This window comes from Otolemur garnettii, unplaced genomic scaffold (genome assembly GCF_000181295.1).
Source record: "Otolemur garnettii isolate 467f Iridium unplaced genomic scaffold, OtoGar3 scaffold00053, whole genome shotgun sequence".
NCBI lineage: Eukaryota > Metazoa > Chordata > Mammalia > Primates > Galagidae > Otolemur > Otolemur garnettii.
In genome coordinates, this window is record NW_003852448.1 from 7,639,987 (window position 1) to 7,654,900 (window position 14,914).

General features: G+C 47.0%; 2 protein-coding genes across 3 annotated transcripts in view; one reads left to right on the forward strand and one right to left on the reverse strand.

Moving 5' to 3' along the window:
* The window catches only part of CHPF2 (chondroitin polymerizing factor 2), a 6,185-nt gene extending 4,206 nt beyond the window's left edge, over nt 1–1,979 (reverse strand). Inside the window, exon 1 of the mRNA XM_003792039.3 lies at nt 243–1,979. Coding sequence (XP_003792087.1) covers nt 243–523 — 281 coding nt within the window. The 5' untranslated portion in view covers nt 524–1,979. The remainder of the gene's footprint in view (nt 1–242) is intronic.
* A 5,588-nt stretch (nt 1,980–7,567) lies between these two features.
* The window catches only part of ABCF2 (ATP binding cassette subfamily F member 2), a 13,421-nt gene continuing 6,074 nt past the window's right edge, over nt 7,568–14,914 (forward strand). The window contains exons 1-7 of one of the 2 annotated variants that reach the window (XM_012806517.2): nt 7,568–7,778; nt 8,427–8,624; nt 10,210–10,422; nt 11,056–11,238; nt 11,321–11,492; nt 12,583–12,678; nt 14,121–14,223. In XM_012806517.2, coding sequence (XP_012661971.1) covers nt 8,468–8,624; nt 10,210–10,422; nt 11,056–11,238; nt 11,321–11,492; nt 12,583–12,678; nt 14,121–14,223 — 924 coding nt within the window. In that variant the 5' untranslated portion in view covers nt 7,568–7,778; nt 8,427–8,467. The remainder of the gene's footprint in view (nt 7,779–8,426; nt 8,625–10,209; nt 10,423–11,055; nt 11,239–11,320; nt 11,493–12,582; nt 12,679–14,120; nt 14,224–14,914) is intronic. The other variant, XM_023514423.1, reaches the window with a different exon arrangement.

Here is a 14,914-nt window from a genome sequence, read left to right on the forward strand (position 1 = left end):
GAGGATCGCTTGAGCCCAAGAGTTTGAGGTTGCTGGGAGCTATGATGCCACGGCACTCTCCCCAGGGCGACAGCTTGAGACTCTGTCTCCAAAAAAAAAAAAAAAAAAAGAAAGTAAGACAAAAGAACTGTTCCAAGGTGCCTAACACTGACTGATTACCGGTGGAAAAGCAGAGACTAGGACTTAGAGCAGCCCCAAACTGAGCGCTGGCATCCAGGACAATGCACACATGTAGCTCTCACCTGAGCACCTTCTTGTAGGGCTTGTTGGGATCCCTGTAATAGGGGACAATCCGGGGTTTGAAGTCTTCATCACTTTGGTCTAGCTGAGTTCTTGAGTCTGGATTCTGTGGCCCTCCTGGTTCCCCCACAGCCTCTATGCAGGGATCTTCTCCCTCACCTTGGATCCAGGAAACCCGCAGGAGGCTCAGGCTGCACCCCAGAGACAGCCCTAGGATGAGGGGCAGTGCTGGCCGCAGCAGAGCTAACAGGGAGTTCAGTCGCATGGTGGTGGACCCTGCCATGTGGGTGCCCCAAGGGGCACAGCCTTAAGGATTAATGCGTGGATGGGCACAGGCCTTACGTTTTAATAAAGGAACCTGGGGTCAATGAGGTCAACAACAGAGCAAGGTGTGCTGGCTTCCAGGCCCAGCATCCCTAGGAAGATTGTCCATCAACTCCCTCTGCCTGGTCTGCAGCCACCAAGGTGCAGAATCTAATCCTCAGCCCAAATGGTAATAAATATGAGAATCAATTTCACTCACACTGTGATTACTGTTTGTCTTCCAATAGAAAGGGGGGAGAAACAAAACTCAATACTATAAACCTAACCCAGAAAGGACTACACACATCTGTACCCTGGACCTAAGTCAAGAGATGTCAGCAGCTGACAAAGAAGGGGATAAGGAAAAGCCCATGGTGAGAAACAACTGCCCCCAACCAGAGGAGTCTGCCCCAGTGAGCCTTTCTTGAAGAATGCCTGGTTGTGGCACCATGCCTCACTTGGGCAACTGGAGGGGCTGCCGACCAACTCCCGCGGGTGGCACAGGCCTAGGTGCCAGACAGAGTCTCTTTCTACTCTGCTCCCTGAGTGTCAAGCAAACACAATGAGTACAGCAACCCTTCCTGCCACTCAGGAGCAGTCAGGAGCCACTGCATGGTACACACAAGTTCTACCCACCCAAACGAAGTAGACAGACGCATGACTCAGCACTGACACCCTCTCAGAGAAGCAATGGCTGATGGAGCCATCTTGCAGCACGTTCTACGAATTCCAGCTGCGGAGAGGCTGAGCTGTCCACCTTCGGGAGGAGACAGCAGGCAAATTACAGTAACTCTTGCTATGTAAGAGCTATTCGGCACCTGGTTCTATTAGCGCTCCAGGGACCAAACGAAACAAACCAAAAGCCAAAAGCAAACACAGAGGACAAGGAGCTAAAGACAACGCAGAGGTTCTGTGGCCACAAACAGAAGCGCGGCTGGCTCTGGAGATGATCCTGCCAGGGGCCCGGCGTCCTTGCTCTACGTCCCAGAGCCCAAAGACCAATTCTAGCCCTACAACGAAGGCCCAGCGCGGGTCTTCGCCCCAAACATAAATAAATCGCCTACGTCACAGGCTGCAGAGAAGGGGCAGGAGGTCCAGCTCGGTTTGTTCTGAGAGCCAGGGCCGGCGGCGGCTGGCAGCACGGGGTCGCGCAGGGAGATTGGGTAATATACCGAGTTGTCGGGCCCGTCGGCGGAGGCAACGGCCGCACCGGAGACTGTGCCCAGGCAGCGAGCTCAGGGCAACCAGGGACGCGCAAGCCCCACAGTGATGAGGCCAGCAGCAGGGCCGGGGACCAGGGGACCGAGAAGCGGAGCGGGGCCTCGCGCTGGCCACGCAAGGAGCAGGGACCAGGAGGAAGGAACAGACCCCAGGGCCAGCAAGGGACCGGCTCCGCCGCTGCAGCCGATGCCACCTCACAGCCCCGGCCCTCAGCTTCCTCTTCCGTTCCCAGTCAGTCAGCGGTCTCTATGGTGATCGCATCCGGCCGCTCGCTCCGCCCGCCCCCTCTCTATGATCGCCCCGCCCCCTTCCCGCCCCGGTACCCCGGGTACCCCTGGGACCCGCGTGCGCTCAGCAGCTGTTAACCCGAGTGAAGCGAGCAGGACCAAAGGCATCTCGCAGCTCAGCTCAACTTTTTCCGCTCTGGGAAAAGCAAGCCCTGCCCTTCAGTGCACACGTTGCTTCTCGCAACTACCCTTTCAGTTACTTAAGAAATGTTTGCCAGGCATGTAAGTTTTGTTTTGTTTTTGAGCGTTAAAGCTCACAGCAACCTCCAACTCTTGGGCGTAAGCGATCTCTTGCCTCAGCCTCCCGAGTAGCTGGGACTACAGGCGCCTGCCACAACGCCTGGCTATTTTTTGGTTGCAGTTGTCATTGTTGTTTAGCAGGTCCGGGCCGGGCTTGAACCTGCCGGCTTCGGTGTATGTAGCCGGCGCCCTATTCACTGAGCTACGGTTAAATTCTTAAGGATACTGAGTTCCAGGCATCTTTGTAAGTAAGTGAGAATGAGATGGGCATGGTCCCTGCCCTCAAGGAGCTGGGAGTTGAGACAGTTAATAAACACACTCTGAAGTGCCAAAAATAAAAATAGGTAGAGATCACAAACTGTGATGAGTACCATTGCAGAAAAGTACAGAGTCCAGTGGAAAACAAAACAGGAAGTATTATATTATATTGGGGACTTGGGAACGCTGAGATCCAGATGTTCAGTTAAGAGTTAGCAAGACACTAAGTGGAGAGTTCTCCATGCAGATGAAAGAGCACGCGAAGTTCCTGAAAGAGGAAAGAGATTGGTCTAGAAAAAAACCGGAAAGACAGGGTAGCTAGAGGCTAGTGAGGGAAGAACAGCCTAAAGCGAGGCCAGAGGACAGGCAGGGTCTTCAGACAGCCACAGTGGGTCCCCAACCAGGATGCTACCATCCCTAGGGAGCAATTTGGAAATGTACTGGGGCAATTTTGTTGCTAAGTGATTTGGGCTGGAAGGGAAGGTAGGCCAAGGATGCTCAATGTCTTGCACATTGCAAGATAGTATGACCCAAGTAGACTGTCCTGATCCCACACTGCTTTCAATGTTCTACTGAACAACATTCATAGAGGTGAAAAAACTAGTTATAATCATCTGATCCTTGAGCTTGTGTTTAAAAATATATATAGGCTCAGCACCTGTGGCTCAAGTGGCTAAGGCGCCTGCGACATACACCTAAGGTGGCGGGTTCAAATCCAGCCTGGACCCGCCAAGCAACAATGACAGCTGCAACCAAAAAAATAGCCTGGCGTTTTGGCGGGCGCCTGTGGTCCCAGCTACTTGGGAGGTAGAGGCAGGAGACTCACTTGAGCCCAGGAGTTGGAGATTGCTGTGAGTGATGCCATAGCACTCTACCCAGGGGGACAGCTTGAGGCTCCGTCTCAAAAAAAAAAAAAAAAATATATATATATATACACACATATATACACACGCATATATGTAATTTCTCAGGGCTGTAAAATTGCTGAGTTTTCAAGGAATGTAAATATGTAAATGGAAGGAAGTCTGTATTTTGTTGTGTTTGGAATTTTGGAGAACCATATCACTGACAACAATATTCATGGTGTTGGCTCAGCGCCTGTGGCTCAAGTGGCTAAGGCGCCAGCCACATACACCTAAGGTGGCGGGTTTGAATCCAGCCTGGGCCTGCCAAACAACAATGACGGCTGCAACCAAAAAATAGCCGGGTGTTGCAGCGGGCGCCTGTGGTCCCAGCTACTTGGAAGGCAGAGGCAGGAGACTTGCTTGAGCCCAAGAGTTGGAGGTTGCTGTGAGCTGTGATGCGACAGCACTCTACTCAGGGGGACAGCTTGAGGCTCTGTCTCAAAAAAAAAAAAAATTCATGGTGTTCAGTCTGTCACATTCAAGGTGATCCCACATGTATGTGCAAGCATCTGACTAATTATGTGTTCTAGCATGCTGAAATAAAAGTATTATTTTAATATAAAGTATCTCCTATTCTTCTTCTTTCTTTTTGGTTAAGACACCATTTTTGGTTTTGGGGGTTTTGTTGAGACAGGGTCTCACTGTGTTGCCCAGGCTAAATACATCATCATGGCTCATTGCGACCTTAAACTCCTGGCTTCAAGTGATCCTCCCACCTCAGCCTCCCAAAATGCTGGGATTACAGGCATAAGCCACTGCCTCTACACTATCATTTTTTAAAATTATGTGTATAGTTAGGTATATCCTCAATGAACTTAATTTCAAAATAATAAAGAGGTGTTATGAAAAAGACACATGGGCTGGTAGAGTTATTATTTAAAAGGGAACATGGGGCGTTATTATTTTAAAGGGGGGAAGTGCCTGTGTCTCAAAGGAGTAGGGTGCCGGCGGGTTCAAACCCAGCCCCAGCCAAAAGCTGCAAAAAAAAAAAAAAAAAAAGGGAACACTGGGGCTGGTAAAAAACCACCAATCTAGCAGTATATAAGATAGAACTCACCTGATATATTACTAACATTGTTATCCCTGTGTTTTGGACTTAATTTCAGACTGCAACCGGATCTCCCCTTACCAACTGGCACATGATAATAGTAAACAAATGAATAGTTAGAAGAGACTCTGGGAAAACAAAATAGGGACAGTCAGCTAGAGAGCAGAAGATTTCTAGACCAGTGTTGTTCATTTGAAATATAATGCAAGCCACAAACATGAGCCATATGTATAATTAAAAATTTTCCAGTAGCCACATTAAAAAAATGAACAAGTGAAATTAATTGTAATATTTTATTGTATTATTCAATTATGTAAGCTATTTCAACATGTAATCAATATGAAAAATTAATTACATATTTTACATTCTTTTTCCTCATATGCAGTCTTTGAAATCTGATGCACATTTTACACTAACATCATATCTCAGTGTGGACTAGCCACATTTGGTGTGCCATAGCCATATGTGACTGGAGGCTACAGTATTTTTTTTTTTGGTAGAGACAGTTTCACTTTATCGCCCTCAGTAGAGTGCCATGGCATCACACAGCTCACAGCAACCTCCAACTCCTGGGCTTAGGCGATTCTCTTGCCTTAGCCTCCCGAGTAGCTGGGACTACAGGCACCCAATGCCTGGCTATTTTTTTGTTGGAGTTTGGCAGGGGCTGGGTTTGAACCCACCACCCTCAGTATATGGGGCTGGTGCTCTACCCACTGAGCCACAGGCACCACCCAAGGCTACAGTATTGAACAGTAAGGTTCCAGTCCAGTTACTAAGTTCCTAGGTAATTCTCAATGTGACATTTCCTTCCTTGGGACTTTTAAACAGAGTCTTACCCAAAAGTTCTTACTTCCAGCACTGGCCTGTAATATTTTTCATGGTTAGCCAGTCTTTTCCCCTTTTTCTGACCCCCCCCCCACTTCCCTATCTCCCTCCCCATTTATTTTTCCTCATCCCCAGTTCTTTCCTTGCAAAATATCCAAACGCTGGGTGGGAAGTGCAGCAATTCTAATTGCCTACCAAGTTTTCTAAGCCACTCTTCCTGTGCTGAGGGAGACTCTGCCCAGTAACTGTTCATTCACATGAAATCATGTATGTCATTGGCTGCTATGTAGGTGGACTTAGAGAACTGGTTAGTCTTTCCCTTGCCATTCCTAGCCATTTTAGAATTGAAGTTCGTTAAGATTTCTGCCTCAAATCCAGTCACTGTCTCCAACCAGCAGTGTTATTAAAAGTTCTGTGCCTTAGTTTCCTAATCTGCAAAATGGTAATAATAGCCACCTCAAGAGTTTGTTGGGGGGACTAAATGTGATGAAATTCTCTGTAGCCTGTGACCAGGAATTCTAAATAAGGTTAGGAGGGGGAGGCATATCGCAGACAATGATCCCTAGAGGCTCAGGTGTTTGAATGAGTGCTGTATCTGTGATCCACAATATATAACTTTTTTACTTCATATAGAGGGCTTTGCAGTCAACTTTATATATGTGTGTGTGTGTGTATTATTTTTAACCATCATCATTCCTGTTTTACAGAGGTGAGCATGGACTTTGCCTAAGGTCATGTACTGTGAATGGTAGGTTTTTTTGTTTTTTGTTTCTGAGACAGAGTCTCACTTTACCCCGCTCGATAGAATGCTGTGGCATCACAGTTTACAACAACCTCCAACTCTTGGGCTCAAGTGATTCTCTTGTCTCAGTCGCCCACGTAGCTGGGACTACAGGTGACCACCATAGCGCCTGGCTATTTTTTTGTTACCGTTGTCATTGTTGTTTTAGCTGGCGGGGCCAGATTCAAACCCACCAGCCTTGGTGTATGTGGCAGGTGGCAGGAGTCCTACCCATTGAGTAACGTGCGGCCGGAATGGTAGATTTTGAACACAAGCGCCAGAGTTCCTGCTATGCCAAGTGAAATCACCACTTAGGTACTCAAGCAGCCACACAGAAGTCACTTCTTTTATGGTACTTATCACATGAATGTCATGGTCTTTTTACTTTTCAAGTTTCTTCTAATTATTACTTGTCACTGTTAAAACCAGCATCTATCTCTGAACCTGACATAGTAGGCACTTCATTGGGGAAGGTATTCCAGGTAAACTGAATGTTAAAAGGCATGAAAGTGTGAAATAGCATGGTTTATCTTTGTACAATATGCAGGTAAGTTCCATTGAAGCATCAAGATGGAGGACGAAAACTAGTTTTACTATTGGGGGAGGAGTCAGCTCATTTTTTCCAAGTCAAAGGACCATGAGATTTGAAAAGGGCATTTGGAGAGTATCATCATCTGCTTCCCTTCAGTGTCACTGATGGTGAAGCACCGCCGGACAGGAGCATGAAGTAACACGGATCACACAAGGCCTGCCTCATATGTATACCTGAGGTTACAAATTTGGGTGTTACAATGCAGGTAATGCTAAGTCTGTGAGATTTCAAACAGTGGGACTCAAAGGAAAAGTAACCGGCACTGCCACATAACTTAACTGATAATAACGATAAATTCAACAAAAGGGCCTTTTTATTTCAGGTTTCTTAGCACCCAACTTACGCGGCTTCGATGGCAACAACAGTTCTGGAGTAGATAGGCGAAGAGGCCAAGGTTCAAAAACGTTTGAGACCTTCTAAAAGTTTGTTTAACAACGGACCAGACTCTAAAACTTACATTTCATGAAACGAGGGCGCCATTCTTTTATGAACCAATTCTGCTCGCAATGTATCCGCGCCGCGGTACCGCCCGGTTATCCCGGCCCTCTACCCAGCGCCTCACTTTTCTTTTCCTCCTCGCTCTACCACCCACTTCTCCGCTCCCATTGTTCGACCCACTCCGCGTGATACATGCTGGGAAGTGTAGTCGCACGCCCTGCTGCCTAAGTTGATTGGGCAGCACCATAAATGCCGTACCTCCACGGAGCTCAATAGGCTTTCAAGAGGAGGGGTAAAGCCTGGAGGGCTCAGCTCGCTTATTCGAACAGCAATCTGGGATTTGCAGTTTCCAGTGCCCAAAGCTGTTCGGCTGGCAGCGGACTCTTGGACTCTAAACCCTTCTTACGAGCCTCGCGCATCATGATAACATCACGATGACCCACGAGGTGTCTGGGATATGTTGTAGTTCTTGAGCCGGGACCCAACCTTGCCTACCGCAACTGGAGGACTACATTTCCCAGAAGTCTGCGCGGTGGCGCGCCAAGAGCTACCCGAGCTCGTGATTGGCTGGTGAGCCGGCCACACGCGGAGGATCTCAAGGAGCAGCTCTGTTGCGACAGAGGCCAAGCGGCGAGGCCCAGTGAGTTGGGGGAAGGGGCGCTGTGGGGAGAGGGTGCTGGCCGGTGAGGGGAAAGGAAGACTAGAAGAACAAGGAAGGACACGGTCGGGATGGAGGGAGATGCGAGGAGGAAGACAGGACCAAAGGAGGGAAGCTGACAGGCGGGGTGGGGGGAGATACGGGGGGGTGGCGAGTGTGGAGACTTTGGGGAGACTAACCCGGGGAAAGACGAGCGTATCCCAAAAAGAAGCTGGGCTCGACGGCCGGGTGATGTGGGAGAGGGATGGCGGAGAAGAGGGCAGAGGCGGACTGGAGGAAGAAGCCTGTAAAGTGAGGCGGCAGGCTGGAGTGCGGAGCGCCAAGTGGTAGGGAAACTGGAGACCCGGACCTCTGCGAAGGGGCAGAACCTGGTTCCTAGCGGGAGGCCCTGAAAAAAGGCACCGACCCAATCCGTGAGTTTGGTGACCAAAGCCTGAAGGAAGAGATGTTAAAATGGGGAGAGCAGCTGGGAATCAGAATTGGGTTGAGAGACTCTGGCAAAGTTAAGAGAGACTAGGCAACAGCAGAGCAGGGCATCAGAGCCTTGATAGGAAAATTCTTGAGACGGATGGACAGGGCATTCTTACCAGTAAGTTTAGAGTTTGGAGGTATCTGTTTACCTCCCTCCAGGCTCCCTGAAAGAAGAGTAACTACCCCTGTGGTTCATCACCATGCCCTCTGACCTGGCCAAGAAGAAGGCAGCCAAAAAGAAGGAAGCTGCCAAAGCTCGACAGCGGCCCAGAAAGGGACATGAAGAAAACGGAGATGCGGTAACAGAACCACAGGTGGCAGAGGAGAAAAATGAGGCCAATGGCAGAGAGACCACAGGTGAATTGAGGGAGCAGTGAGTTCCTGGGATGATTGCCAAGATTTAATGCAAGTCCTAGCCCAAATGAGAATCTTGATGCTGGGAGCAATGGAGACTACCGTATATACATATCTGGTGTCGTGAAACTCTTCATGAACCAAAATAATAAAGTTGGAGTTTGTGCCACCCTGTTACTGATTACTGAAACAAACCACAAGGTTCTCACATACTTAGTGGCAAGCAAATGTGGCAGTTGCTGGACTGCCTTGCTGCTCCGTTAGACTATAAGGACAAGGTCAGTTCCCTGCTTTTATTTCTTCACTGGATGGCCAATGTGCCAAGCTCTTTGCCACATTATACCCTTGTCCTCACAGGGCCAGTACCATATCTAAAAGAGAGTAACTTATGAATAGTTTTCTGGGTTTTTCCTGAGAAAGAGCTGCCTTTCTGTTATTTATATTTTCAGAAATATTTTTTGAGTACTTCTCAAAGATAGACATGGTGCTACACTGAGGTAATATAAACAAAGTCTGGAGTCCTATAACTTATAGGCTAGATGGGGAAACATGGAATCCCAGCCTTCTTTGCCCTTAAGAACTCCCACAACAGGCCTTTTGTGCCCCCATGCTATTTATTGTCTGAAGTCGTTACCAGACTTCTGTCTGTTTACACACTACGTTTTAATAGGACAGTTTTTGTGTTAGCTGTATTTGACATTTCTCTCAAGGGCCGGCTCAAGATAGCAAAGCCTTTCTCAGCGAAATCTGACCTCAGTAACACTTCCATTCAGTGTACCCCTATGCTATCACATTGTATTGCTTATCTTTTATATTATACCTTCTGTTTTTTCATGTAAATTGTTTGGTCTTTGAGTGCAGGGACTATATCCTGGGATGGATATATATATATATATATATTTTTTTTTTAAATGACCTGTCTCACAGACAATAAATGTTGGAAGAGAAAAGGAGAATTAGTCATGCAAATTATAATAGGCATGAGTCCAGAAAAGAAGGAGTTAAAAATTGATTTAGAGATAAAGTAAGGCTATGAGGAAGTTTTATTCCTGGCCAGAGTAATAGAGGGAAGTTAAGAATGATGGGAGTGAACAAGGACACAGAGGACAAAACAAGGACAAGAGAGAATTGACAGGGCGGCACCTGTGGCTCAGTGAATAGGGCGCTGGCCCCATATACCGAGGGTGGCAGGTTTGAACGCAGCCCTGGCCAAACTACAACAAAAAATCGCTGGGCATTGTGGTAGGCACCTATAGTCCCAGCTACTCAGGAGGCTGAGGCAGGAGACTTGTCTAAGTCCAAGAGCTGGAGATTGCTGTAAGCTGTGATGCCATTGCACTCTACCAAGGGCAATAAAGTGAAACTCTGTCTCTATAAAAAAAAAAGAGAGAGAGAGAATTGACAGGCCATAAAGTGAAAGTTGTTCAAGAAAAGCATGGTGTTGACAGTTCTGTGTCAGTGGCACTGTAAAGTTTGGGAAGCATGAGTCTGCTCAGCAGAATCTAAGCCTGGTCATTTAGGACACTCCTCTGTTTGAGAGCTGAATTTGTCTGAGAACCCTTTTGGTAAATTGCTTTTCTGTCCCTAGAAGTGGATCTACTGACCAAGGAGCTAGAGGACTTTGAGATGAAGAAAGCTGCTGCTCGAGCTGTCACTGGTGTCCTTGCCTCTCACCCCAACAGTACTGATGTCCACATTATCAACCTCTCACTTACCTTTCATGGTCAAGAACTGCTTAGTGACACCAAACTGGAATTAAACTCAGGCCGTCGTTATGGCCTCATTGGCTTAAATGGAATTGGTAAGGCCCATGAAAGACAAGGTGGGAGGTATCTCTTGTTGGCTCATCTGCTACTCCGCAAGTATTTATTTAGTACTAGCTGTGTACAAGGCAAAGAATTTACAGTAGGGGTGGGAGACTAGATATTCACAGGGCAAAGGAACTACTAAACAGAGCAGTACAGGTCAAATACCCTTAACTGAAATACTTGGGACCAGAAGTTGTTTCAGATTTCAGAATTTTTAAGATTTAGTGAAATTTGGATTGTACTTAACTGGTTGAACATCCTTAATCCAAAAATCCAAAATCTGAAATACTCTGTTTCCTTTAAACGTTATCTCAACCCACAGAAGGTTTCAGATTTCACTGTACCTGTACTACATGAGTAGTTACAGATAGTAGGTACTGGAGATGTTGGTGGAGCAGGGTTGCGTGAAACTGTTACAAATGCAAAAGACTTCACAGAGAAGAGGGCAGGCAAGGATTGGAGGAGTTAGAAAGGTATCCCAAGAATGGGCGAGGGCAGCAGGATTTGAACGAATGAAGGGAAGAAAGATACTCAGAAAAAAGGATGAGGTCGTGGTGTGGCTAGAGTGGAGGAATGGCAGAAAGGAACTTCAGGAAATTCACTGTACCTCTTCTCTCCCCACTCAGGCAAGTCCATGCTGCTCTCTGCTATTGGGAAACGGGAAGTACCCATCCCTGAGCACATTGACATCTACCATCTGACTCGAGAGATGCCCCCTAGTGACAAGACTCCCTTGCAGTGTGTGATGGAAGTTGACACAGAGCGGGCTATGCTGGAGAGGGAGGCTGAGCGGCTGGCTCATGAGGATGGTAGGGCTGTAGACCTGGGGGTGGGGGCAGGTCTCCTTCCAGGAAAGCCCCACAGAGCCTCATGGCTCCACAATGCCCATAGCCGAGTGCGAGAAGCTCATGGAGCTCTATGAGCGCCTGGAGGAACTGGATGCCGACAAGGCGGAAATGAGGGCCTCACGGATCTTACATGGACTAGGTTTCACACCTGCCATGCAGCGCAAGAAACTAAAAGACTTCAGTGGGGGCTGGAGGATGAGAGTTGCCCTTGCCAGGTGAGTCCCTACCTCATTCCCCACCCCAGTACCTTCCCACTTCACTCAGAGTTGAATGTTCACTGTTTGGAATGGGTCAATGGTCAGTGTCAGTTGAGACACAGACGTGGACAGTATAGAGGGGGTGGTATGTGGGACTAGAGAGTGAGCTTCCTGGCTGAAGCAGCCAAGGATACCTCTGCTCCGTTGGATGCCCAGCTCAGGACATAGGATTCCTAGAGTAGCCCAGGTAAAATGATGGAGTAGGTCTGTCTACTGACTCCTGTTGCACCCGTTTTGTGCTGTAGTGCTGGTAGTTTTTGCTAGAAAGTGTTTGGTATCTGTTTTGCCTTCTGTGGCCTGAACCCAAAGTGAATTTCTGTAGACCAGCATTCTCCCAAAGTCACCAGTTAAAGAGGTAACTTCTTACCTCACCATTCTCTGTGAAGTAAATTTATAAACTTGATACCCTGCTCTAGAAAATTGCCTTGTATATGCCTTAGAACATGAGAGCAGTAGTTCCACCCATTAGCTATCTCCACTTCACCTGTGGAGCTTTTAAAACCAGATTTCCCAGCCTCTGCTTCAGCTCTCTGCAGTCAGAATGCTGGAGTTTGGTGTCCAGAAATCTTACTTCTAACTACAGGTTTGGAAAGTGTGGTTTTTAGAGTCCATTTCTTGTTTCTCCCATCTTGAGGTTCCATTTTAAGAAAAGAACGTTTTTTGGCCCTCTTGTTAGAGTCTGGCAACCCCACCAGATAGGTCTAACCTGAATGCTTCCTTTAGCAAGTTTATTTTCTCTCTATCCTCTTGGATTGCTCATGGTCACCAGCATATAAGACTCTTAGACTCATAAGGACCTTTACCTTACCTTATTAGCCTTACCTCCAACCATTTTCCTGTACTTCCAAGTCTTATTTTCTTGTCTTTAATCTTTGCTCTTCAGCTCTGGTTTCTCTCCTAGTTCCCTTTTTCCATCTGGGATGGAGCCTAGGGTTGATTTTAGGATTTAAGCTAGGCCAACCCAGAGTTGTATGTGATAGGCAAGCCAGTTAGTCCCATGTCACATCCTTTATGCTGAGGTGCCTCTGTCTCCTTTCCTGTCCTTCAGAGCCCTCTTTATTCGGCCCTTCATGCTGCTTCTGGATGAGCCCACCAATCACCTGGACCTAGATGCTTGTGTGTGGTTGGAAGAAGAACTAAAAACGTAAGGGGGTGGGATTGGGAATGGGAGAGGGCAGGCCCCAAAGGGGAGTGGAGGAGACAAATGCCCAGAAACTGCACTGAAGTTAGAGCAGTAAGAACAGGAACTGAAGGAGGTCAAAGTGAAGGCTTGGCAAGTGTAGAGCACCTCCAGGCCTGGCCTTTTGGTTGTTTTTGTTTAGTGTGAAATGTGTGCAATCTTTTTTTAAAAAGTTTTTTTTTTCCCCACTATACCACCTTCACTAAATACCATATTTTGTTTTTTGTTTTTGTTGTTTTTTTTTTTTTCTGAGACTAGGTCTCATTCTGTTGCTCAGGCTAGAGTATAGTGGCATCATCATAACTCACTGCTACTTCAGACTCCAGGGCTCAAGTGATCCTCCTGCCTCAGCCTCCCACATAGCTGGGAAAACAGTACACACTACTACCCCCATCTCTTTTTTCTATTTTTTTGTAGAAATGGGGTCTCACTATGTTGCTTAGGCTGGTCTTAAACTCCTGGCTTCAAGAGATCTTCCTACACTGGGGCTTCCAAAGTGCAATCCACCATGCCCAGCCTAAAGACAGTATTTTTTCTTATTTATTTATTTATTTATTGAGATAGAGTCTTGCTTTGTCACCCTCCGTAGAATGCCATGGCATCATAGCTCACAGCAACCTCAAACTCTTGGGCATAAGCGATACTCTTTCCTCAACCTTCCAAGTAGCTGGGACTACAGACACCCACCACAATGCCCGGCTTTGTTATTTTTGTTATTTTTGTTGTAGTTGTCATTGTTGTTTAGCAGGCTCCAGTTGGGTTCAAACTTGATGTACATGGCTGGTGCCCTAATCACTGAGCTACGGGCGCTGAGCTGACACTATTTTTTATTAATTGTATTTACATAGATCATAGAAAGCCCCGAGAGGGGAATCTCTCATCTAAGATCATGATGCAGTGACAAAAGAAAATAGGGCCACATTGTTGTGGTCTTCCTACAGCTAAGGAACTACATGAGCTGGAATATTGTACCAACTGTAAAAGAAGGCTTTTGTGGTACAGTGACCTAGTACCTTCTTTAAAAAAGAAAAGAATTGTTTTTCTTGCATCTGTTGCAGTTCTTCCCACCCATACTTTTGGATACATTCATGGGTGTGTTTGTGTGTGTATACTTCTCCTTTTGCCATCAGTGTTGCTGCCATCACAACTCTATTCTGTTGAAATTTAGAAAGGAAGATTGAGGAAAGTCAGCCTATCATGCCACACTTTGAAAGGCATCTAGTTATCCTTGCAGAGTGGTGGTACCCCGGTGCTTGCTAACTGACAGGAATTGGATGGTACATCTAAAAGGTGTTTAGGTGTAAGGATGGGAAAGGTTGAAGATTTGGGGCCTGACTCTCAATACACCCATCGTCAGCTCCCTCTCATTTTTGAGCTCCTCCCTGATTGGTTCTTTGGCTTTGCAGTTTTAAGCGCATCCTGGTCCTCGTCTCCCATTCCCAGGATTTTCTGAATGGTGTCTGTACCAACATCATTCACATGCACAACAAGAAACTGAAGTATTATACGGTGAGTGGGCCTCTGCTTCTCCCATAGTAATCTATGCTTACCACTTCTCTGTTGTTCTCCTTTTTTAATAAGAGCAGACTTAGCTAGCAGTTCCTTTCACCTATTACTATAAAAAGGTGTGGCTGCATCCTGAAGCCTGTTTTATTTTAGTTCCAGAGTCATTGCTTTCAGACCATAGACCTTGTTGGTAGCCCATGCTTGTGCTGTATGTTGGCCTTATGGCAAAGAGGTTGACTTTCCATAGTGCCCAGGCATGTCCTGTTCCTCTCTCTTCTCGCATGTCTCCTTAACTCTGCCTTATATCAGAGTCCACATATGGATCCTCCTTTCATAGCTATAGGAAAATGAGGGTCAGGATCGCAGCACCCCATTATTGTGCCTTGCTTTTTTATTTTTTATATTTCTTTTTTCTCCTTCTTTTTTAGAGACAGAGTCTTACTTTGTCACCCTCAGTAGAGTACCGTGGCATCACAGCTCACAGCAACCTCCAGCTCTTGGGCTTAGGCAATTCTCTTGCCTCCGGCTCCCAAGTAGCTGGACTACAGGCACCCACCACAACGCCTGGCTATTTTTTTGTTGTAGTTTGGCAGGGGTCAGTTTCAAACCCGCCACCCTTGGTATATGGAGCCAGAGCCCTACTCACTGAGCCACAGGCGCCACCCTGTTTTTAATATTTCTTTTTTTTTTTTTT